Genomic DNA, 26,346 nt, shown 5'->3' with positions numbered 1-26,346 from the left:
CTAGGAGAGGAGGCAAAGATTTACTTCATCTCTAAACTTGAAATTTTTTTAAAAAAAGGTCAAGTACTACTTTTTTAATTTTTTAAAATTGGTTTTGAAAAGCTACTTTGATCTGGCATACGTACAAACAGATAAAGCAATTCTGGAACTAAGCTGTCCCCTAGAAAAATCATTTACTTTTTTATAATACTGAAACACATTCAAACTTCCCCTTTGTTTCACATTCTTCTCCATATATACAATTCTCATCCTATGCTTTTCCTTTCCCCTAAAAATTCCCTTTCTTCTTCAAGTCATAACCTATGCATTCTTAAGTGAACTACCTTGTATTGTGCACATGCCTTAATTTGGGGGAAGGGGCATAGAATCGGCATCTTGTTAATTGCTGCTCTCCATTCATTTCATGGAGATAGCCTCTCTGACTGCAGGCAAGGCTGTTTCTTATTCTGTTTGTGTGCTCCAACTTACCTGAAATAGTGAGGGGATGCCTGCCTATTGATTCAGAGCAGTAATTTCTGGGTTTTTCAAAAGCATATAGATGTATTTCTATGCCAACAACTGACTTATAATGCATATACTAATAATACCATCTTGAATTGCCTTGTATTGGAATTTTCCAATTCACTTCTAGTACTCTCATCAACAGATGTGCACAGCATATTAAAATCATCCAATATCAGTCCTGGTGTTGAAAGTATGCTATGATTTCTATCGGACCATAGCTTTCCACCCACCCCAATTAGGGCTCTCAAATTTGGAAAGTCGTCCATTTGGCAAGACTTGGAACTTTCCATATAGCACTTACACATTAAACCTCCTTTATGAAGTGTCACTTACAAGGGCAACAATGAAAAAATATTTTTAACATTAAAACAAATAACTACCCCTTTTAGAATTCTACTCTCTATATATAACTTTTATTTTACTTCCTATCTAAGCTTAGTCTTGGATGAGCAATTCACATTCACTGGTTCTCATTCCTATCCACTCAAATCCTTCTTAAGTATCTGAAATGAACTTTTGCTCTAAACACATTAATAAACTGCTCTCTGAAAATTACAAGTGACATCCCTCTATAGTCACATTCAGCAAATGTTTCCGAATCCGTCTCTGACCCTGGACTCTTCTCATCACTCTGTCTTCTACGTGTCAGGCCCTGCCCTCTCTTTTCTTCTCACGGTCCTTTCTCCTTTATCATCAATACTGCTTTCTTTCTCCCATCCATGGATGGTATCCAGGTCTTACTCCTAGGTTTCTTTCATACTTATTTATGGAACTCATATCGTAAGTAAGCCTCAACTTCAATTAAATTTGGATTATTCCAAATAACTTCTCCAGATATGACTTATGACAATACGACTGAAAATTAGACACATGTCTATTATTCATTGTTTATTCAACAAATGACTGGTTTCAGGTACTTGTTAGAGACCCTGGGCACATGAAGATGAAAAATAGAGGCTTTCCTCCTCAGAAGCTTCACAGTATGAAAAGGGAAATAGATGTTTAAAATGAATACAATGTCAAAAAAAAAAAAAAAAGGGAAACCAAGCAATGCAAATAAATGACAGTGCATCCCATGAGATAACAAAAATGAAATTATCAACAAATATTGATGAGGATCTCTTAGGGGTAGAGGTAAGAAATATTTAATAGTCATATATGGAAAGTTTATTATTTTTTATCCAAATATCCAAAAGTTTCCCCTTTAATCAACTCTAAAAACAGAGGGTAAAACTAGTCCCTCCTAATCATAAAACAAAGCAGGAAACACATGCTGAGACAAAACACAACGACATTAGATTACAAAGAGATAAAGCACCATATAAACAGATCTTTTTAAAAAAATCTCTGAGGTAGCAACTTTGCAGGCAGCATTTAGAAGCTGTAGAAGAGAGAACAGACTTTTTCTGGATATTAGAATTAAGATTCTGTCCTTAAAGAAAACACTGAACAAGGGCACTGGCATTCACATCCCGAAGTGGGATCTTGCCAGCTCATGAGAACCAACTGCGTCTCTTTCCAACTCCAAGTTCAGTGACATTACCTTGGTAGCTTAAAATTAGCCATGGTGCAAGTATTAATATTTACACCTTAGAAACTCAGCTGGGTGTGGTAGCTCACAACTGTAATCCTAGCACTTTGGGAGGCCAAGGTGGGTGGATCACCTGAGGTCAGGAGTTCGAGACCAGCCTGGCCAACATAGTGAAAACACCTTCTCTACTAAAAAATACAAAATTAGCCAGGCCTGGTGGCACACACCTGTAATCTCAGCTACTCCGGAGGCTGAGGCAGGAGAATCACTTGAACCCGGGAGGCGGAGATTGCAGTGAGCTGAAATATTGCCACTGCACTTCAGCCTGGGCGACAGAGCAAGACTCCATCTAAACAAAAAAACTGGCAAGCACTACAAATCAGAGTTGTTCCCCTCATCCCGCCAAAGACTGTTTACCAACACCTCATTAAACACAGGCCATGAAAGTAATGAATTGGAAGTAAACATATCAATATATTAATATAAAACCTGCATCCAGCACAGACAAGTCTGGGAAAGTGCAGAATTTGCACAGCACAAAAAGAGGAGAAACCAAAACTGCAACAGTGAGAGCTGACTTATCCCTTACAGTCAAACAGGTACACACAGATCATTTATAGAAATTCATAAATGGCATTTTTGGATAAAAAAAGGGAAACTGGTAACTCTGAAGGCACAAAGAATACTTATGCAATTTGTTTTTCCATCTACTTTCTCTATTTTTGATTCACAGTAGGGACCTCTGAGCTCAAAGTACACTTTTTGCTCTTTCAACTGGGTAACTACTAACCTAGAATTGCTAGAGATTATTGTACAACATTGTGACTACACTCAATATATTACATTCTTGAAAAATGCTAAGAAAATAGATGTAAAATGTTTTCATCACAAAAACAATGACTGTATAAGATAGATAATGCATGTTAATTTTAGTTATATCCACAATGTATATATATACTTCAAAACACGTTGTAGACAGTAAATACATACGATTTTATCTGTCAATTTTTAAAAATTCATTCAATAGATGAACACATAAGATAATCTCTTTGTTTTTAGTAAATATACATGCAATACAAATGAATAGAGCTAAAAATATTAAGGGTAAAGCAAACTTCAACTGATCTTTAGATAAAGGGATTTTAATTCTTTACTTTTGTATATTTCCTAGATTTATCTCTTGTCTACGTATTATTGATTTTTGTGAAATAAAAATGTTAAAGCCTTTATAATTTTTAAAGAAAAAAATTGCTAGAGATAAAGCCTTTGAGATAATTACGTTTGTGAGAACCAGATGACACTGAGCCAATTCTAAGCCTTGCTTAGAATTGAGAGTTACTGACAGCTGCACATTTTTAAAAATTGCACTTAAACCTATAGGTTAGAACTATGAATAAGCAATCAATCTACAGATAGTTTTGATCTGAAAGATTTCCACAGTTTATCCAAATAATACAAATGTAAATGAGATTCTCACATGTAATAAAGCAGTTGAATTTTACAAAAGCAGAAAAACCCAGAATGGAAGTAGTCTTTAGTTTTCACTGAACCCAGCTAGGGTTATCATAGGAGAAAGTGTGGTTCTACTCACTATAGAAACCATATAACACAAGACTTCTTTCTTCCCTATAAAATAGAGATGTTCAAGATTGAATAGACACAGTAAACAAGACACTTAACACAGTGCCTGACATGAAGCAGGTTCTACACAAGAATTAGTGAAATTTCCCCCAATCCTCAACCTTAATGTGTGACTTTAAACTCTTTGAAAGGGGACACACAAATCTGTATTCTTTATCATAATGCTTTTCAAACAATGGGGATTGAGGTATCAGTTTAATAGGTTGTGACCAGCATAAAAATGAAATAGATTAGAAAAGAAAATAGGGTGCATCTCACATTAGTTTCATGAAACTTTTGCTGGTTCTATCTCGGGCGTGTGTGTGTGTGTGTGTGTGTGTGTGAGCGCGTGCGTGCATACACGTGCTGGCTTTCAAAGTAAAATGCATTGATTATTCTGGGTCACAGTTCTATACTTTGAAAAACAATGACTTACACAAAGTTGGTGCTCTATAAATATCTGCTGGATGATTTATGAATGGATGCTACCTGGGAGATATTTTGTAAACTTCACGTTCAATATTGCTAGGTTCACTATACTTTCATATAACATAAAGCTCCTCCTTTTGCTTCAAATTTGCATTACCCCTTTTCTCTTCTCACTCTCAGCTGCTGACCCTCCTTCTTGTTGCACCTAGGAAACAAGCAATTAGAAGAGAACCCATGCACACCAACCTATTAGCCAGCCTGCATCCATGTCCGTAACCTCTCCACCTTCTTTCCTGATAGAGAAGATGACCTAAACCTACCCCCAAGTAAACCCAATCTCTCCATCTGGCACTGAAATCCGTTCTCCTCACACTCTTGAGGATTTGGCTTCTGCAGTTACCTTCCCCCTCCCTCTCCTGTATCATCCCTTTCTGCTGGATCATAAGTTCCTTTCAAGAAAACAAAACAAAACAAAACAAAAAACACTCCTTGCAAGAGTTAATATATTCACTGCACCCATTTTTCTTCTCATAGTACCCTGAACCCTCTCCAAGCTGGCACTTCTCTGTCATTCCACTAAAACCCACTTGTCAAGATCACCAAAGACCTCTGTTATCAACTCTCAGACCATATCTCTCCTCATCTGTCAGTAGCTTCGGACCCAGTGGACACTCTCTCCTCCTTAAACACTGTCTTCACCCAGCTTCTGCATTCATATTTCTGGCCATCCTTTGTCAGTTTCCTTTGCCAGATCCACCTCTTCTTCCCCACCTCTAAAACCTATAGTGTCCCAGGGCTCAGTCCTGAAACTGCTTCTTTATCTATGTTTAATTCTTAGATGAGCTCATTCAATGTCACAGCTTTAAACCTGACCTCTATGTTGATGATTCCAAAGTTTATACTATTGATCCTGACTCATATAATCCAGATGTATCTCTACCAGGAAATCCTGACAGTTCCACCTTCAAAATAGACTCCAAATCTGGGGATTTTCAATGCTTCTGCTTTTAACATATAATCTACTGTACTGTCTTGGACTGGATCACTACCACAGCCTCCTAATAAATCTCCCTGCTGCCATGTCATTCCATTACCATCCACTCTTCTGCAGCAGCGACAGTAATCTTTAAAATGGAAATCATTTCATGACATTCCCCTGATCCAAACCCTCCAATGGCTTCTCATCACACTAAGACTTCATCTTCATAATCTATGGGATCAGGCCCTTGACTACCACTTCCAAATGACCTCCTATGACTCTCCCCTCTGCTCACTTAGCTCCATCACAAGGGCCTCCTTGCTGTTTCTCAAACAGAAACCAGGCTTGTTCTTGCCTCAGGGACTTTGTAGGTACCTTTACCTCTGCCTGAAATGATGCTCTTCCCATAAATATCCACATGGCTTGCTCACATCAAATCAAATCCTTTTTCAGATATAACCTCATCAAAGAGGTCTTCCACAAAAATCCTATCCAAAATAGCCTCCTCCATCTATCTCTTTCCCCTTACCCTTATTTATATAAAAGGATATACGCCCACCATCTAATATTACTTATTTATTATCTAACCTCCCACATACACACATGCACATACACAGGATCCTTTAGGGCAGAGATTTTGTCCTGATGATCACAGTATTCCCCGTCAGCTAGGAAAGGATTTCTCAACAGCAGCACTATTGACATTTGGATTGGATAATTTACCATCATGGAGATGTCCTGACATATGTGTTGAGCCAACAAACACACAACACACACACACACACCCTAAAATAGAACCAATAAAACTTTTATGAATGATGCATTAGATGTTTAGCAGCATCCCTGGCCTCTACCCACTAGCTGCCAATAGCTTCCTACCCAGATCATGACAATCAAAAATGTCTTTGGACATCACCAAATGTCCCTGGAAGATCCATTCACCCTTCTCTGACAATCACTGACCTAGCAAGATGCCTAGAATGTTGCATTTGTGTAAATAAATGGAGTGACATAACAGAAATATAAGACATAGCATCAGTACATCAATTTCCCATAGTAAAAAAGAGAATAGTAGCATATACAGCCAAGTTCTATATTGTTCAGCCCTACATTCAGGTATTTCCAGAGAACAGCAATAACAACCCAGAGAGATATTTGCAATAGGGCACTTCTGTAAAAGTGCTTCCCCCAGAGAAACAGGGAATTTCTATGTCTATCCAGACATAGAAATCTGGCCAGATTCCACTGAAAAGATAACTGAGCACAGCATGGCACCTACACTTCACAATGCCCTTCAGCTCAGCTCCTGAAGAGCAGATACAAGGAAAAGCCAATGGAAGGTAAAAGAGCTGGGTTTTTTAAGGAAATGTATTATAATTCCAGTATCCCATTAAGAGAATAGTTTTGTCTTATATACCTCATGTAACAGAGTATGCACATGGCCTAGAGGCCAGGTTTAGTAGAAATAGAAAAAATGCAGAAGAGTCATCAGACATCAGCAGCCCTGGCATCTAACAGGACTACACAGAACCCAAACTAAAAGGAACAAACTGGTAGACACCAGCTGGAAGTCAGATTGCTATCACATGAAGAGCTGTTCTTCTCCTCATTCTCTCCTCACACTAATGACCTATAAGGAATTTGAGACAAAGTGGAGTGCCCACAGGAGTCACAGGATATTTTTTTCAACACCTTTTATTATTTTTATTGTAAATTCAATTCTACCTCCTGGCTTTTGGCCTAGGAAACACAGTTATAATACAGATATACAAAATGCACTATTATCCACAAGTTTAAGGTCCGGTTGCCCTCCTTTCAAATTTCTGTTCCAATGTTGGAAGAAAGTGAACTGATGCCTAGTCAACTAATTACTTCTGCATCAGCAGTGATGAAAACATCATGTAGCTTTGAGATAGGAAAAAGTTCAGAAATCTAGTAAAAGAGAAACCAGGGACCTGTAAGTCAGCCCCTAAATAATAGTGCCTTCAAAATTTTATATTACTATACATGATTTAGAAGTGGTTAACTCTGACATATTTACATCAGAGATAGACAAATTCAAAGGCTTAAACTGCAATTTACTTACAAAAAGTAGAATTGATTACTGAAGCAAAGCCCCACAGCTATGTGATCTTGAGACTCTGCATGTTCATGTAAATTATGCAAGGCAAGAAATGCTATTTAAAACTATTTTCTGCTTCTGTATTCTGACTATTACTGGGAAACAGGAACATTCTGGGAAATTAAAACTGCCATGAGACCTAAAGACCACATCTGACCTTAATGATTGCTTTCAGTTTACAAAATCTCAATCTAAAACCCTTGGTTTTCCCACCTGGCACCATCAGCATTACATATGCTGAGTTCGCTTTTGATTCTGTTGTATATTCTCTGTCCTAGCAGGAGTGGTTTTTCTGCCATTCTCCACCACTGTACCAAAAAAGACATCACACGAACTTTTATTATTGTGGGAAACACCATGCACTTGAGTTAATTATCAGCTGTAATAAATAAAACTGTTTCAGTAGACTAATGAGAGATGGGATGTGTTAAAAAAAAATCAAACTGAGCAGACAATAAAGTACTTAAGCATCACACAGTCTACAAAGAGGGGGAAAAAACACTAAAAGAAACTACAGAACTACATAGGGAGCTCTGATGGAATAAAACCTTTATGATCAGATACAAAAGCTGGGGTGGAAGCATTTCACCAAGGACAAATAAAAGAGCAGGTGAAACTAGAGTAATATCATAAATGTGAAGACATGAAATGAAACGAGGCTTGAGGAGAATGCTGAGAACAAAAGGGCTTTCAAAGAAAGATGGAACCACAGCTTGAAGAAGCATTGGAACGGCACCTGACATAGGATAGACATGCAACACATAAATAAGCACATACTTAATACAAGAGTGAAGTCAGTAATATTAACAGACAACAACAGAAAGACAACTTCCTATTTCACTTTTTTTTAAATGAAGGAGAACAATATGACACAACCCATCTGTAACAGTTCTTAAACTGCTATATGATAATATAAATAAATATTCAAGAACAGATACATCAACCTAGCAAGGAACGGAAGCAACTTGCAGTTACAGAAAGTCAAACAGGGTCACAAAAAAAGGAAAAGTGCTTAAGAACCCGAGATGGATCATCTTAACCCAATTTTCAAAAAAAAAAAAAAACAAACTATTTTGAAAAAGTAGACTCTGGAAACAAGAGGCAAGAAAAATTATTGCATTAATCATCAGGCATGTACTTTGAGAACCACTGGAAAGCAAAGCAGTGATCATTAATCCATGCCAAACTTAGAATTCCCTTTTCCTTGTTAATATTGGAAACCTGATGCAGAAAGAGAAAGCCAGAAACATAGTGGCAGCCAGAGGAAAAGTCACAGATGGGTGGAAAGTGGGTAGAATAACCAACCAATATCAGATAGTATTTCTTTGCTTCGTGTAAGCAGGATGATTTTTGTGCAATCCTATTCAAAATATTTTCCGTCAGACTTAAAGACATAAAGGACAAGCTAAGCAAATATGTAACACAAAGCAGAGGACAATTCACACACTGAATTGTCAACAAGCTGAAGACTAAAAGAACTTGGCAGGCACTAAGAATTGGAAAAAACTAAGGATGATTTTTTATAACTAAGAAATAGTGCTGCATCTACTCTGATTCTACGTTTTTCCAGAGCAGCAGCAATCTCTACAATTCTGTCTCACAGTCCAGCCAATGAGATTTTCTTTCAGTTGGTTAGTCATTTAACTCATTTACAGTATTAGTGGGTATTTAATGTACCCCAAAGTCCCCTTATAAACGGTTTCACATAAAATATATATTCACAACATAGTCTCAAAGTCACCTAGCTGATGAAGGTCTTGAGTTTGAGGTAGATAAGAAGTCTATTTTACATAATTTAGATAAAGTTTAGACAGAATTAGATAAAGTGTATCCCAATCATGTAAATTCCATTATGTAGCACTTTATTAACTTAAATTTACTCTTATTTGAAATGTACATTTTCCAATAATAATTATAATGGATGGTAATGAAGAATTACACGATTACAAATTACCTTCCAAAATCACCTAAGAGGCCGGGCACGGTAGCTCACACCTGTAATCTCAGCACTTTGGGAGACCGAGGTGGGTGGATCACTTGAAGTTAGGACTTCGAGACCAGCCTGACCAACATGGTGAAACCCCATCTCTACTAAAATATGAAATTAGCCAAGTGAGGTGGCAGGCACCTGTAATCCCATCTACTCGGGAGGCTGAGGCAGGAGAATCGCTTGAACCCAGGAGGCAGAGGTTGCAGTGAGCAGAGTTCATGCCACTGCAATCCAGCCTGGGCAACAGAATGAGACTCCATCTCAAAAAAAATAAATAAATAAACAAAACAAAAACAAAATCACCTAAGAGGAAATTGTCTCTGGGCCTGTTATGTTTTTCATAAAATGAGGAGGTTAAATCAAAAGGTCACTAAATTTAATACACTGCAATACTTTATGACAGTAAGATGTCTATTAAATTTATATTTAAATTATAGGGTTTTACAATTTGGCAGTTCCTCAAAAGCTAAATGTAAAATTACCATATGATCCCGTAATCCCAATTCTAGTTACTTTACCCAAAAGTATTGAAAGCAGAAACTCAGATTATACCCCAGTGTTCATAGCAGCATTACTTACAGTAGCCAAAAGGTGGAAACAACTGAAATGTCCATTAACAGATGAATAAACAAAATGACATTAAAAACATACAATAGATTATTCAGCTTTAAAAAATGAAATTCTTATACACGCTACTACAGGAATGGAACTTTGAAAAACATATATTAAGTAAAATAAGACAAACACAAAAGGACAGATATTGTATGATTCCACTCATGAAATATCTAGGCTAGGCAAGTAAGAGAAAGTGGATTAGAGGTTACTAGGGGTTTCAGGGAGGAGGAATAAGGACTTATTGGTTAATGGCTACAGAATTTGGGATCATGAAAGAGCTTTAGAAGCAGTGGTGATGGCTGCACAACTGTATGAATGTAATTAATGTCACTGAATTGCACATCTAAAAATGGTTTAAATGGCAACTTTTATGTTAAGTATATGCTTAATAACAAAAAGAAAAGTATAGAATTTTAACATTTGTATAGACAAGGAAGGTTAGCCACAGTCTATGTGGTCCTAGGCAAGTCTCAATCTGTCCTGTTTTCAGTTTCTTCATCTATAAAATAACAACATGAATTATTAATGCATGGGATCCACAGTGGGGCAACTGCCCAGAACTTGTGAGAAAAAAATAAATTCCATGTATGAATAAAACTATTTGATCAATTTGTAACAGAGCAAAGTAGAAATATGCATCACCACCTAAAAAAGACAGACTGGCTCAGAGGCCTGCCCAACTTAATTGTAGCCAGACTGAATATATTATCACGTCTAATGAAAGAATAAGCCAGTCACAAGTAGGTTTGAATACTACTTGAAAACTCAAAAAGCCAACCACTATCTGGGGAAAGAGCGGAAATCTTGGCCAATGATTTTCCACATCTACCTTGTCCCACATAAAGATGAATGTTGCCAATTAACTTCAAGTGTTCTAATCCCACTGACAACAAGACAATCAATAATATGTATTTCGGTATGATGATATTTCCTGAAGAACGGTATGATTACCTCATTGGGAAAAAAGTGTATAGGAGAAGAACATTGAGAATAATTTAATTTAAAGGTGCTACTTTTAAGTTATTTTTATTGCCAACTGCTAAAATGTTGAACACTGAGACACAGGAAGCACTCACAGGAAGTATTTACAAGTATTAATTCACATAATCCTCATCACAACCCTGTGGTACAGAGACGCTTGTTATCCCCATTTCACAGATGAGGAAGTTGAGATGCAGAAATATTAAGGACCTTGCCATGGTCACACAGCTTACCAGTGGTGGAGCCTGCAACTGCACTCAGGCTCTTAGCTACCATTTCAAAATAAACCAAAACTTTAGATTCATCAGTGAGAAACAACCCACAGAAAGATGTAATTCCTGGTAATATTAGAACATTCTAATTACAAAAAGACATTTGAGCTAACAGATATGTTACCTAAAATGTAAACAATTAGGAATAAGGCCTGTTGCTGACATATGGGGCAGTGAAGTTAGCCAGGGAAGTAACAGGCAGTCATGGGAGAGAAGAAGTGCTGATGGAGGCATGAGAATACTATAAATAGACTGAGCCCCAGTGACTGAGTAGGACTGATGTGGTTGATAGGTCACATCTCACCATTTAAGCAGCAGCCTGAAAATCCAACCTAACTCTTTAGGCTTTCTCCAGGTAAAAGTCCTCAAATCATGGTACTTGCTACCAGCTAGGCATCCGCAGGATGAATACTGGGAATGTCCATGTTCTAATTATAATTGATTTTTATAGTGGAGGATATTGGGATAAAGTGAGAAAATGGCAGGGCAGATGGTTGATGCTCTTATCTTTAGCTATCACATCTGGTGTTCTAATGCTCAATTTAATCAGCCCATGTGGATGGATTAGAAAGGGTCAATATTAACTACCTCCATCATTAACTTATCACAGGACAGAAGCATCAGATTATGTCATCATCCATTAAACCAAAAATCCTTCTGACTCCCTGGTTCTGATTCCATGTTCAACATTATAAACTATTTCCTACTTCACATCTGGATATACAGCAAAAACGTACCCACCATTTGGAATTCAAATAACCTAGTCCAAGATTTTTTTTTTTTTTTTTGGTAAATTTAGCTTAATATATCAGCCTTATGAGTTAAGTAATCCACCCATGAGATGAATCTGGTTTTGGCTGCTAGATTTAAAAAACAAACAAACAAACAAAAAACCCACAAAAACAAAGTCAGTGTTCTTCTCCTATAACACCAAGCCAGATCTAGATCTAAGGTTGCTATTAACAACCTATGTATCCCCAACAAGCATTCCTACTCTACCCCTCTTCATGCTCTGTATGTTTTTTCCTTTTTTCCTGTAAGAATTATTTTTCAGGGTAGTGGTAAAAATTAAATGAGATAAAGATAATTGTACTGACCAAATTTATTGGCACATGGCAAATAAATATTCATTTTCCCCCCACCCTCACCTCTAGACTTTATGAATCCATATTTAAAAGTTAGCAATCAGAAAACTTTATGTTCATGCTAGATTCAAGTTTAATATACTCAATGAGACTATACCAGTCCAATAAGTTCTGGGAGAAACAATTTTTTTCCTACTTCTGAGATACTAAGAAATAGTCCATTTACCTCAAAAATAGATTAGGGTATGACAAGAGGGAAAGGTCTCCTAAAAAAGACCTGTCAAAAGCCAAATGAAGTAAAAATATAATTCTTATAGCTAAATAGAAAAGCTATATAAGTTACCCTAAGCCCAAAGTCAGAAAGAAAATCAGTCCAATACATTGTAAATTGCACAAGAATGATACATATCCACACTCTGTTATTACCATGATTACAAAAGTAGTATCAAAAAAACAGGTGTTGAGTATTCTGAGGAGCAGTAAAAATGTTTGGGCTGGTAATGTTTCGAAGTGATCTTCAAGAATAGAAAATTAGTGGTAAAACCCATTTTGAGGGTCACTTTTTTTTTTATTATTGTGATTATAAAGCCATCTAAATTTTGCAAAACCTTTCTTACATGAGCCATATTAAAAATACAAAACAAACAACATAAGGAAAGTTCTGTTTCCTGCTAGTCTGCATTTTTTTCTCGTGGTAGCTGAGAGGCTTGAAATTTTATGTTGCAATTACAGTATTCTCCTTTTAGAGTACCCTTGAGGCTTTGTTGACAGCCCACAGCTGCCTTTATCTTCCATGCGGGTTAGTGTAAAAATGACACATGTAAAACCACATTCATCATCACGAAAAAAAGAAGAGTTCATACCTCTTTCAAATTTTAACCTCTGATAAAGCTGAAACTGGTCCACAGGTACCAAACAGGCAATCTGAAACCAGAGACATAAAAGGTTGAGACTTCAGTCATCATAGGGCCCTGAGTTACCAGCCTTTTGATTTCTCTTTCTGGCTTTGCTTATTATACTTTCTCTGCACCAATTGTTTGCAAACCTCTTTTTCTCCACACTGTTCATGTAGTAAAACACATGCAACAATTTTCAAGTCATCCCCACTCCACCACCATAGCTGAGAATCACTGTTCAAGGGAGCAGTTACAAAACTCATTGATCACCTTCTATCCTTCAGTCAGTGGCTACAAGACCAGACAACAAAATTTCATTACAGGGACTTCTAAAATTATTCATATTCATATATTAAAGATGCTTCCTTTCTCTATATCTTCAATTAAGAATTTTTTGAAATTATAGTTCTAGCTTTGGAATCCTGAAAAACTAAAGTCAGGTAGACAGCATCTTAGGAATTATGCAAATGTCATTTGTCACCTAGGAAAGAGTACCTTTTAAACAACATAAAAATCATTTCTTCTGACAGGAGTCACTTCCTGGAGCCCTCGGTTATGGGACATTGACATCCCAGACCCTGGTAGAAAAGAAATGCCTAAAATATTTCTTGCAACTAGACTCCTATTTCCATTTCAGATGGCAACATAAACCAAAGGTTTACTAGTAAACAACGATTCATACGTAACTGAATCACATTTGAAATCAGTCATTTTTAAAGGCAGATGCAGGAAAAGCTAACTGCTCTTAAACCAGCATTCTAAACATTTTAATTCCATTGATGTCAAATGTAAACACATTGACATAACTTAAAGATTTATATATGAGAAAATCAAAGGATTTGATATTAGCCTTTCAGACATCCAGTAAGTTGATACAGGACAGAGTTTTAGCCCTGACAATTCCAACTCTAAACTATCACCTATTTTTGGCACAAAACACACCTACACTGATGTTCTTGCAACTAAGGAAAGGACATCTACTTTGAGAAAACTGGAGTAAGAAAATGATGCAGCTAAAATTGTATTTAACAAATATTATACCTTTTATAATGCATTCAAAATCTAATCCTTTCCCTTATAAATAATCTCAAGTTGTTTATTTCGCAAATGAATCTAAGTTAGCTAAAATGTATAAAGGACCACAAAACAAGTTTGGTCTTCCTCATTCCAAATAAAGTGTGGTAAAACATAACTTTATTATAAAAACATTTTTATCCAAATTTTCTTTCTCCAGTTGGGGAAAAAATGTTGCATTTTCATCTGGTACCTTAAAGCTCCTTAGCAATCTTTACAAAAAAAATATGCCCAATATCGTGTTATATGTATTTTACCATAGTTCTTTCAACAGTGTGGTTGGACTTTTATTACACTGAAAGTCAGCTTTATTCATCTGTTATAATGCTATCCAGACATCTTTCCTGAAAGACAAAGGTGTCTCAAATAAAATTCAGAATTGGAGACAGAAGGTACAAGCAAATGAAGTGATAGGAGGCATTTAGGAACCAGAGTTCAGTTCCTGACTTTGTCGCTAATTCATCATGGGTGGAGGACAAACAAATGCTACGTCAACTTCTGGACCAACACGACTTGCGGGGTGATACCATCTGGGCCCAAGATACCTCAATAATATTCTATGAATCTTTTTTTAACTACCCACCCTCTTTGATTCTAGAAGACAGTCTTGTACCCCACTCACCCTCATCTAAAATAGTTTGTGGACTGATGACCTCCTTTTAAATCCTTCAAAGTCAACCCCTAAAAATTCTGATTTTTTTTCAATGATAAGCAATTTATATAAAAGTCAAATACAGTTTATAGAAGACAAGGCACACAGAAGATGTTTTAGATACAGATGAAATGTTAATGTGAAAAATGACAGAAATTAATGCAGTAAAAAGTAAACAGCTGTAGAGATGGATGTTTAATTTTAAATTAGAAAAATAAATTTCACTGGAGTACATACTACTGCCAACAGGGAAGTCATAGATTTCTAATTTTTTTTGTCTTTTATGCTACTTTGGATTTCTCATTTAAGTCAAAGGTTTGTATGGAACTAAGACTTACTAAGGTAAATCAATTTTTTAATTGAAAGTTGTGATTACAAGAAGTTAATTACTTTGCTTCTCATTCTATTTGGTCCTTTTGGAATGAAGACACCCATAGAATGCACCATTCTCTTCCCCAGTTCCCCTCATTTAGACTTGCATCTTTTGTATTATTATTTTTTTTAAGAGATGAGGTCTCAATTTGTCAACCCAGGCTGGAGTGCAGTAGTACAATCATAGCTCATGGTAGCCTTAAACTCCCGGGCTCAAGCAATCCTCCCTCCTCAGCCTCTCAAGTAGCTGAGACTACAAGCATGGACGATCATAATTGGCTAATTTCTTAATTTTCTGTAGAGATGGGGTCTCACTATGTTGCCCAGGCTGGTCTCAAACCCCCAGCTTCCAGTGATCTTCCTGTCTTGGCTTCCCAAAGTGCTGGGATTACAGACATGAGCCAGCTGCACCCAGTCACATTTTTTCTAAATATTTGTTGACAGCTTACCATGAGTAAGGCTTTGGTCTGGAAGCCTGGCATACAATGAGAGAGGACATACAGAAGCTACACTCAAGGGGCTGAAATTACTTAGAAAGCAATAAACATAAGATTTACAAAAGATCTACCCCTTGATCTTGTCTGTTGGATTTTGCAGATTAGAACTAATTTTCTGAAATATTTCTATTATACTTTTGACTTTAGATGAGAGCTGTACAAAAAACAAACAACAACAAATGATACAAAAGGTTAAATTCCTGGATCCACTGCCATTTGGAGCTAAGTCACTATTGCTCAAGACCTCCATTTTTACAACTGTAAAACTGAAATATTAATACTTGTGTTAGGATGATTATTAGAAGACTAAATCAGGCTGCAGGTAAAAGGGCTACCAGGCTGCAGGTAAAAGGGCTACAACCAATTTCTTGAGGATATTCACAAGTACTGTAAAATTGACTGCTACACCTGACAATCCTAGAGAATAAAAGAGATTATGAAGAGGTATCTTGTATAGAGAGTTACCAAATGCCATTCCCCCAACTTCCCCTAGTAACACTTTCTAAATTTAGTTCCTAAATGCCATTCCAACTTCCCCTAATGATAATCATAGTATTGAAATAATGAAATTTATATTTCGATACCATAGAATTAAAGCATCTTCGGGCCTTATTCAAATCTCACTAATTGTTCCACTAAGGTCTTTTTTTCAGTCTAAGATCTAATCCAGGTTACCAACTTGTACCTAGTTGTGGTATCTCCTTGACCTTCCAGTCTGGGACAGTTCTTCAATTTATCTTTGCCTTTCGTGACTTTGATGAGTGTGAAGAGTCCAGGCCAGTTATTTGTACAATGTTCCCCTAATTTGGATTTGTCTGATGCTTTCTCATGATTAGACTGAGGTTATGAATTTTTGGCAAGAATATCACAGACATGTCCTTGGGGCCATCAGGAGCTACATGAGGACAACATGTCTCATTATTGATGATGTTAACTTGTTTTTTTTTTTTTTTCCAGTGTGTGATTTGAGGTGGTTTATTTATTATTATTTTTAGGGTACATGTGCACAACGTGCAGGTTTGTTACATATGTATACATGTGCCATGTTGGTGTGCTGCACCAATTAACTCGTCATTTAGCATTAGGTATATCTCCTAATGCTATCCTCCCCGCTCCCCCCACCCTACAACAGTCCCCAGTGTGTGATGTTCCCCTTCCTGTGTCCACGTGTTCTCACTGTTCAATTCCCACCTATGAGTGAGAACATGTGGTGTTTGATTTTTTGTCCTTGCGATAGTTTCCTGAGAATGATGGTTTCCAGCTTCATCCATGTCCCTACAAAGGACATGAACTCATCATTTTTTATGGCTGCATAGTATGTTAACTTTTTAATGTGGTTAAGGTGGTATCTGCCAGCTTCTCTATCATTTGGAATTAACAATTATCTTGTAGGGAGATATTCTGAAACTATGCAAAATCCTGTTTCTAATCAAACTTTGCCCACTAATTTTTGTATCCACTGACAATTCTTGCCAAAAATAATTATTACTGTAATATTTGCTTAGTGATTTTTCTATCATTCATTTTATACTTGGCGATTAAAATTCCACTGTAAGAAAAAGCTGTCCTTTCTCCATTTATTCATTTTTTAAATTTCAGTCAGCATAGACTGCAGACATTTATTTTATTCAGTGGCTTCTAATTCATTACTAACCAAATCCATATTCGAGCAGTAAAAGCAAAGCTCTCTAGGTATATTCTCAGCTATCAAGGGACCACTACCCTCAGATCAAGTACTTAACGGTCTTTAATTTAAAGTTAATTTTTGCTACTTCTTCTTTGAAAGCTGTGCTAATTTATTTATTGTTTAACAGAAATTTCTCTCTCCTATCCAAGCACAAAAGACAACTTTTGCTCCTCATGATCATTCTAGAAACCCTTTCCAAAGGGGGGAGAAAAAAACCCAAACTTTAATTCAAAGATAAAATATTTTCATGTTAATAGAATAAGGGCAATAATATCAGAATAACGACAACAAAAGCTACTAATTGTCCACAATCACTATTTTGTTTCATTTCTGATAAAAATGAACTTTATGATCCTTATTAAATACTCAGTTCTGGCCAGGCAAGGTGGCTCACGCCTGTAATCCCAGCACTTTGGGAGGCCGAGGCAGGTGGATCATGAGGTCAGGAGATAGAGACCATCCTGGCTAACAAGGTGAAACCCCATCTGTACTAAAAACACAAAAAATTAGCTGGGCGTGGTAGCAGGCGCCTGTAGTCCCAGCTACTCAGGAGGCTGAGGCAGCAGAATGGCATGAACCTGGGAGGCGGAGCTTGCAGTGAGCCGAGATCGCACCACTGCACTCCAGCCTGGGCGACAGAGCAAGACTCTGTCTTAAAAAAAAAAAAAAAAAAACACTCAGTTCCTACTACTCAGCTGAATGTCTTTGTTTTTCCATTTCATCCCTAGCAGAGCATATCCAGCGAAGCCAGACCACACCTACACACGGGAGTGCTGTAGCAGTTACACATAACTGTGATTTAATCTCTCTAACGTCCACAACCAAGAAGAAATGAAAAGTGAGGCACACCTGTTAATCAGTATTAACCACGATCATAAAATTTAAACAAGCATCACCATCTACAATAACACTGACCTTACCCCCTCTCAGAAAAAAAAAAAAGCAAAAAAGGGAAGCAGAAAGTGAAGCCTGCTCACCACAAAAGTATTTATGCCAAAAGTGGTGTGTGTTCCCATAAGAAATGTTAATAAATACAATGTATATTGCTTTTTAGTTAAGAAAGAGAGACTCAATTAAAAAAATGAAACAAATTGGGGATAGGCTTTAGAGAAATGCTACCTACCCATCAGAGTGAGGAAAGCCCAGACAGAAGGAAAAAGCGCCCAGACTTTACTTAGGTTTGGTCTTTCAAATCATGCTTCTGCTACAGTTGCTTTAAAAACTAAACAGGCTGAACAAATAATAAAACATATCAGAACATCTGGAGATGGAATTGACCACTAGTAAGTAGATCATTACAACCTGTCAAGGTTTGGACAATTTGGGGGATGCTATGACTTGCAAAATGCAGGGCAGGGGAAATAACACTCACCTTGCGGATCAATGTCTAATCACATTAACATAGGAACTAAAAATGTTTTCACAACCCAGAGAACGAGAGCTGCTCTTCCTAACAGAGGAGAAAAACAGCACATTCACCCATTCACCTGAGTGAAACTAACAAGCTGAAGTCTCTCACCTGAGTACTAGATAAAAAATCCTGATTGGAAACCGTATGTGGGCATCACTGTCTGAGAGGCAGAAGGCAAGAAATGGAATTCCAGGGCCACTGATCTTCGCAGTCCACTGTAGACAGCAGCTTTCACTGTTCTTTGTTTCACATATGCTACAGAAGTCTCTGTACATTATCTAACCAAGATCATCTTTGCATATATCATCCCCTGTCTTTTCTCCCTCCACTCAGTCATAAGTAAAAAGGGACACATCCATACACTCGTGTGACACATTCAACCCATTGTGGCTTAGTTTTCTATGTGCCATTAGTTAAAGAATTATCTTAGAAACCTTATTACCCACTTATACAGTTTTAAGTACATTTTAAAACAAAGTTTTAACTACTTTCTAAAATGTAATTCAGCCAGGAAACTCAAAAATATCTATTAACTCTGGCTTGGTGGATTCCTCCATCCCCACCATCTCAAAGGTTTACTTTTCTCCAGCCAACACGTATTGCAGCCAAAGGTTATTACAGACACACTCATCCCTTCCCATTCAGATCCTTACACCACAGTAACAGGAATATGGCCTCTTGCCTGGGCATTCTCACCCTTCCTTTGCCCTAGCTTCCCACCATGATAATGGGAAGGAAGAATGTTAAGAGATGGCAAGTGGAGGCAGAGGATTTGGGAAGAACACCGGATTCCCTATCACTGTAGCCAACTTTCCCAAAGCCACCCAAATAAATATGCAATCTGAGTAAAAACTATATTTATTTTGCAAACATAGCTTCAAATTCCCCAGTACTCGATCCCTCCTCCACCATATCTCCACCCCAGGTCTCCAGAATGCCCTGCCCTAAATCCCTTCTTACAGAAATTCTGAAGCCTCCATTTAGCTGCACCCACCCTTTCTCTGGTGCACACTGGGGCACTAGCAGTAAAAGGCAGGCTGGTCATTTCAGTGCTCCAAGGGCTTAGAAAGAAGATGAGTGAGTGAGAAGCTCTTCCCTGCCCTCCACTGACACCTAGCAATTGGAAGAAGTTTAAACTCTCAGGCCATGTAATGGCAGGTACTATTCAAATAGGAATATGCACTCACCACTCAAAAGTCGCACAGGCCAGACAAATGGTTCAGGCTTTCCCAGGAAGTGATGGATGCTACTTCAGTAACACTACATGGGAACTGCTTAAATTAGACATCACCTTTTTTAACAGGGTACTAACTTCAAGCAAGGGCTTCGCCTGAAGTAATGCTATTGGAATAAACAATCTGTGTCCTGCCTCTCATAATTTCATGTTGGACACGATTACAAGATCAAGTACATTGGAAAAGCTCTGCAGAGCAAAAGCTAAAAGTACCAGATGATGCAACAGAGGAAAGTTTTACTTTTCCCTGGCTCCTAGTGTGTTCACCTCTAGCCACAAGTCCTCCTGAGTCACTATCTCTCACCAGCTTCCATGACACTGAAAGGGAAGCTGCCATTTTCTACCATTTCCTATACAAGGGAACAGTAGAGTCATCCGTCAGTATCTGAAGGGCACTGGTTCCAGGACCTCCCACAGATACCAAAATCTTCAGATGCTTAAGTCTCTGATATAAAATGGGGTAGTATTAGAATATAACTTATGCACATCCTCTCTCCTGTATAGTTCAAATCATTTTTAGATTACTTATAATACCTAATACAATGCGAATGCTAGGTAAATCATTATACTATATTGTTTAGGGAATAATGACAAGGAAAAGTCTGTACATGTTCAGTAAAAATAATTTTTCTGAGTATTTTCCATGTGCAGTTGAATCCCCAAATGCAGAACCCATGGACACTGAGGTTCAATTGTACTTGAACTGGGCATTAAGTGCGTCACTAAGGAGGCTACTCTTCGTAGATAAAAGTTAGGAGGCATAATCACAGCTGAGCCGATTTGGAAAAATCAAGAGGGCAGGTACATGGAGCACAGCCAATTCTGTAAGCTAGACCTGCACAAGGAAGCACTCAGAAGAAAGAGCTTACATTCCTGCCATCCTTTGAAGATGAAGAGATGTTAGACTCAAATACATTTGGTAAGACAAAGAAGAATGAAGAATCACGTGTTGTAATATAAATAGCAGCAAGACAAAAGGAACCAGGCTTAATCAGAATTATTTTTAACAAGCAAAGTATATTTATGTGTTACCTGTGTAATTAAGCATTTTTTAAAAGGCAGAAGGAAGTAGTAGTCATTGAGATAGAACCCAGTCAAGCATATGTGAATGAACCCCATTGTGGTATACTGAATAATACATAGATTATAAGCCACATGTTGTAACTGTATGCAATAAAATCTTGATCTAAAGCAAGTTAGAAATGAAGGTGGTACAGTCCAATTCATGCGTGTGGTATTTACTTTGAAAGGAGAAGGCCTATGTAAACTGATGCAGCTACCCATATCTCCAATATAATCTTCTATTCCATTCTCAACTCAAAATGATTATCAATCACCACTACCACACATTTTTATCACTGAAAAAGACAGTAGCAAGTTGATAGAGAACATTCAATTCTTTTTTTTTTTTTTTTTTTTTTTTTTGAGATGAAGTCTCGCTCTGTCGCCCAAGCTGGAGTGCAGTAGTGCAATCTCGGCTCTCTGCAACCTCCACCTCCTGGGTTAGGCTGTGTAAGCCCCGCTGGGATTACAGGCGCCCACCACTATGCCTGGCTAATTTTTTTGTCTTTTTAGTAGAAACGGGGTTTCACCATGTTAGCCCGGATGGTCTCGATCTCCTGACCTCATGATCCGCCCACCTCGGCCTCCCAAAGTGCTGGGATTACAGGTGTGAGCCACCGCACCTGGCCTCCTTTTGTAATTTTTAAGACTCATTATGGGTTTGTCTGGTTTTAATGCCTAAAAGTAAAATGCTTTTATAGTAAAACTGGATAAAGAGAACCAGAAGGACAGAGAAGGTATAAAGTGGGGAAAGGATAAGGAGAACAAAGGAGGGGGGAAATACAAAGACAAAATGTCTATTCAAAGAAAATGAAGCCAGATGTGGTGGTTCACACCTATAATCCCAGAAGTTTGGGAGGCTGAGGCAATAGGATTGCTTGAGCCCAGCCTGGAAAACATAAAGAGACCCCGTCTCTTAAAAAAAAAAAAAAAAAAAAAAAAAAAAATTAAAAATTAGCCAGGCATGGTGGTGCACATCTGTAGTCCCAGCTACTTGGGAGGCTGAGGTGGGAGGATCGCTTGAGCCTGGGAAGTTGAGCTGCGATTGCACCACTGTACTCCAGCGTGGGCAACAGAGGAAAACCAGGTCTTAAAAGAGAGAGAGAGAGAGAAAGCAAGAAGCAAGAAAAAAAGAAAATAAGACGACTACTTAAGCTCTGCTCTAGAGAACTGCAAGGCAGACGCCACAGCCCGTCCTGATCCACTTATCTGGGCACACTGGCCCCTTACATTAGATACTCAAAATGTCAGTGCCTAGTGGCTACCATTTACTGAAAATTCTAAAACACTATGCATTTGAACTTTCTGCACTGATGGAAATATTTTATTCTGTACTGTCCAGTCTGGTAACCATTAGCCACATGTGACTGCTGAACACGCAGCAATTACTGACTAGCATGATTGAACTACATTTTTAATTTCATTTAAATCAATCTAGGTTTAAGTAGCCACATGTGGCTAGTGGCTACTGGATGAGTCAGCACAGGTCTAGAATACAGGAATCTGATAAATGTCATGGACTTTTTTGAAATTTCACCAAGCTATTCACTTCATTTATGTTTAATAGATTTTACATGCATGAATTCACTAAGATTTCATAGCAGACACAGCTCCTGTTGCCTGCCCCATTTCTTGCATTTCACTTTTATAATTATCTGACTCGTTCTAAGTTGACTGTCTCTCTGCTGGACCAGAAGCTCCACAAGAAGAGCACTAGTGGGCCTTTCTTATTCTCCTCTCCAGCCCAGCCTGGAATGGGGCCAGGCACACACTGTGGTCTTTATTAAGACTTGCTGACCCATCAGACACCTGAGAAGCAAGTCAAAAAGGAAGCGTCTTTCCTGGAAGGATCATGCATAGAAAGATACACCCAAATACCCAAGTGTCATTTTAAAAACAATTTTGAAGTGACACAGATCAACAATATTCTTAGTAACTAGTCCAATTTCTCTCCACTATAGCTCCTTTTACCCTACAAAAGTCAATAATATATCTCTCCACAGGGTTTACATACTCGATATTACCTTTTCACCAAAAAAGTTATTCCATGATTTTCTTAAATCACTTCTAAACAGATATTCCTTTTATACTTCCCTAAAAAACGTGTATATCTCACTTGTACCACGCAGCCACTAATCAATAAATTGAACACAGGATGCCCAGACACAAATTGTTAAAAACTGTCTATACTAACTTTCTGACTGCTTCACTTACAAAGCAAAGGATATATATGTAAAAGCATATATATTCATAAACAATGCATGTACAGTATATATATCTATACACACACACCTACATGTGTGTCTGCACACACACACAAATTAAGCTTCCAATTATTAAGTCCTTTATCATACATTCTATCTACCTACCTAGTTCTATGCCCCCACTCCCATTTATTTTTAAGAGATGAAATCTCACTCTATTGCCCAGGCTGGAGTGCAGTGATGTGATCAAGGCTCACTGGAGCCTTGACCTTCAGGGCTCAAGCAATCCTCTCACCTCAGCCTCCAGAGTAGCTGGGACTATAGGCATGCACCACTATGCCTGGCTAATTTTCTAATTTTTATTTTTGTAGATATGAGGGTCTTGCTATATTGCCCAGGCTGGTCTCAAACTCCTGAACTCAAGCAATCCTTCTGCCTTGGCCTCCCAAAGTGCCAGGATTACAGGTGTGAGCCACAGCACCTGGCCAACCTAATTCTACTCAAAGCCACGTAATTATGGCAGTCAGAAAGTAATGGATTAGAATCCTATCTCTTCTACTTTCTAGATATGCAGTTTTGGGTAAGTTACTTGAACCTTCTGGGCCTCAGTTTCCCTATCTGAAAGCAACACCCAATTTCATGAGGTCTGTTGAGAGGATTAGATAGTATACTGGCAATGAAAACAACTGGAGGGTGGTGGTGGTGCCTGGTGCAAAGCAGGTGTTCTGTGTTTGCTAAATGAACAACTGATTTCATCTGTTTCTTGGGATGTCGTTCAGAGGCTTACAAACACCCTAAGAATAAACAAGAGTTCATTATATTCTAATTTAAAGTGAGCAGAGTCTGAAGATTTAAAGGCAAGCCAATAACCGGTGATTGAACAAACAAGGAGCTAAATCAGTGTCTTAAGAAAATGAGAGCACTAACTCAAAAATGAAAAAAAAGAAAAAGACATTTCAGATGCCTGCTACAGATCAATTGAAAGGTCTCTGCTCTTTGGAAATGGTTCAACTCAGGTTATCATTGTGGAATTACAATAGTTCATATTTTCCATAACTGCAGCTAATCCATGGTCTATTTATCTTTAGGGTATTACAATTTACAAGACCATTCACTATTCAGCCTCTGTATAAGTCCATTCTCACACTGCTATGAAGAAATACCCAAGACTGGGTATTTAATTGACTCACAGGTCTGCAGACCTGGGAAGGTCTCAGAAAACTTACAATCATGGTAGAAGGGGGAAGCAAACACGTCTTTCTTCACATGGCCGCAGCAAGGAGCAGTGCTGAGCAAAGGGCAGGGAAGCCCCTTATAAAACCATCAGTTCTCACGAGAACTATGACGAGAACAGCATGGGGGAACCGCCCCATGATTTAATTATCTCCACCTGGTCCCACCCTTGACACGTGGGGATTATTACAATTCAAGGTGAGATTTGGGTGGGGGCACAGAGCCAAATCATACCAGCCTCCTAACTTCACATTTGGTAAATTTTATTTCTGGTACTTTTGCCTATTCTATAGCTTCTTCAACACTCAAGATGGTACATGTAAATAGAACCGAGATAAATGACAGCTTTAACAGTTTGTATAAAAAATTCAAAGGTATGGTGCAATAAAGTGCTCCTTTAAAAAGTTAACCTCTGTATTTTCTTGCTAGACTCCCTGGTAGGGAAATACGTAAGGACTCAAGATCCTAATAAATAACGTAAATAGGAAAGAGGGGAAGATGATGGCAGCCATTCATACCTCAGCTTCCTGCAGGGTCCCGTGGTTTAGGCACACCATGTCAGGGCAAGTGATGGGAGACCCACAACCTTCTCGGATTGCCAGCTGCATGTATTGTTTCAGGCACTGGAAGTTAAGAAAAAAAAGACAATTACCCATTCCATTACAGTAGCAGAAAGGTTACATAACAGAACCACCACTGCGTCTTCTTCCTTAGCTGGCTGTCCTGAGGCTCTTGTACTCAAGAAACGTAAGTTACCACAAGTGTGAATACTAAGAGCCATCATTTTGGAAAGAATGCAGAGACAGGCAATTAATTATGTATGACTTCATCTTAAGAGTTTATTCAAGTCAGATTTCCCTATGCTCACACATTTCAGCCACCATAGATTAGGAAAAGAAAAAACACTATTTTCTAACACTAAAGGCCCCCTCCTTTAAAAAAAAAATATATGAGTTCCTAATTCCATTTTTGCCTAGTGGTCCTCTCCATCAAAGTTTGCCCAAAACTGGAACAGAACGCTGTGACCCTTGCACTGAGCTAGCCACACAATCAAAGTAAGCTTAAGGCAGTGGCATTTCTAGGACCACACTTAAAAGCAAACACACCTGGAAAAGATAATGTCAAATTTGGGAAAGTCAGGTGACTTCCTGCTGACTGGAGACAGCAAAGATAACTTGCTTCCCAAAGACAATGAGACACATTGTCCCAAAGACAATGAGACACATTGTCCCAAAGACATTATCCCGAAGACAATGAGACCTTCTCAAAAATATGGGCCTTGGTGGATGCCATGTTAAGGCAGTTGGAGTAGGAAAAAAGGCACTGGTCCCCTGGGGAAAGAAGAAATTGAATAGAAAAAAAGAAACCCAGAGAAGAAATTGAATAGAAAAAAGAAACCCAGAGAAGAAATTGAATAGAAAAAAAGAAACCCAGAGAAGACATTGAATAGAAAAAAGAAACCCAGAGAAGACATTGAATAGAAAAAAGAAACTCAGAGAAGAAATTGAATAGAAAAAAGAAACCCAGAGAAGAAATTGAATAGAGAAAAGAAAACCAGAGAAGAAATTGAATAGAAAAAAAGAAGCCCAGAGAAGAAACTGAAAAGAAAAAAGAAACCCAGAGAGAAGAGGGAGAACACCAGGAACAAAGTTGGTCTGCTCACTGCCTGTTGTGTCTAGATGTTGGACAGTGGGTGAAGATGTGAGTCTGACTGAAAAGTTAGGAGAGGGACTGATAGCTTTATGGAAACCTCTAATGCCTCCCCCTATTCCTCTCTACGCATCCGCACAAGAAATTGAAGGCAGTAGTTCCAGGAAATAAACCTCTAAGTAATCGGTTCTTCAACTTCTACTAATTTGCTCATAACTGGTAAACCTTTTCTACATGCATGACAAA

At 38.0% G+C, this 26,346-nt stretch overlaps 1 protein-coding gene across 1 annotated transcript in view; it reads right to left on the bottom strand.

Annotated features, from left to right (window-relative positions):
• The window catches only part of RNF144B (ring finger protein 144B), a 192,083-nt gene that overhangs the window by 16,136 nt on the left and 149,601 nt on the right, over positions 1-26,346 (bottom strand). Inside the window, exons 3-4 of the mRNA XM_063665861.1 lie at positions 24,969-25,073; positions 12,992-13,052 (exon numbers count right to left, since the gene is read on the bottom strand). Of these exons, the coding sequence (XP_063521931.1) occupies positions 12,992-13,052; positions 24,969-25,073 (166 nt within the window). The remainder of the gene's footprint in view (positions 1-12,991; positions 13,053-24,968; positions 25,074-26,346) is intronic.

This window comes from Pongo pygmaeus, chromosome 5 (genome assembly GCF_028885625.2).
Source record: "Pongo pygmaeus isolate AG05252 chromosome 5, NHGRI_mPonPyg2-v2.0_pri, whole genome shotgun sequence".
NCBI lineage: Eukaryota > Metazoa > Chordata > Mammalia > Primates > Hominidae > Pongo > Pongo pygmaeus.
This window is presented reverse-complemented; position numbering and strand designations above follow the sequence as displayed.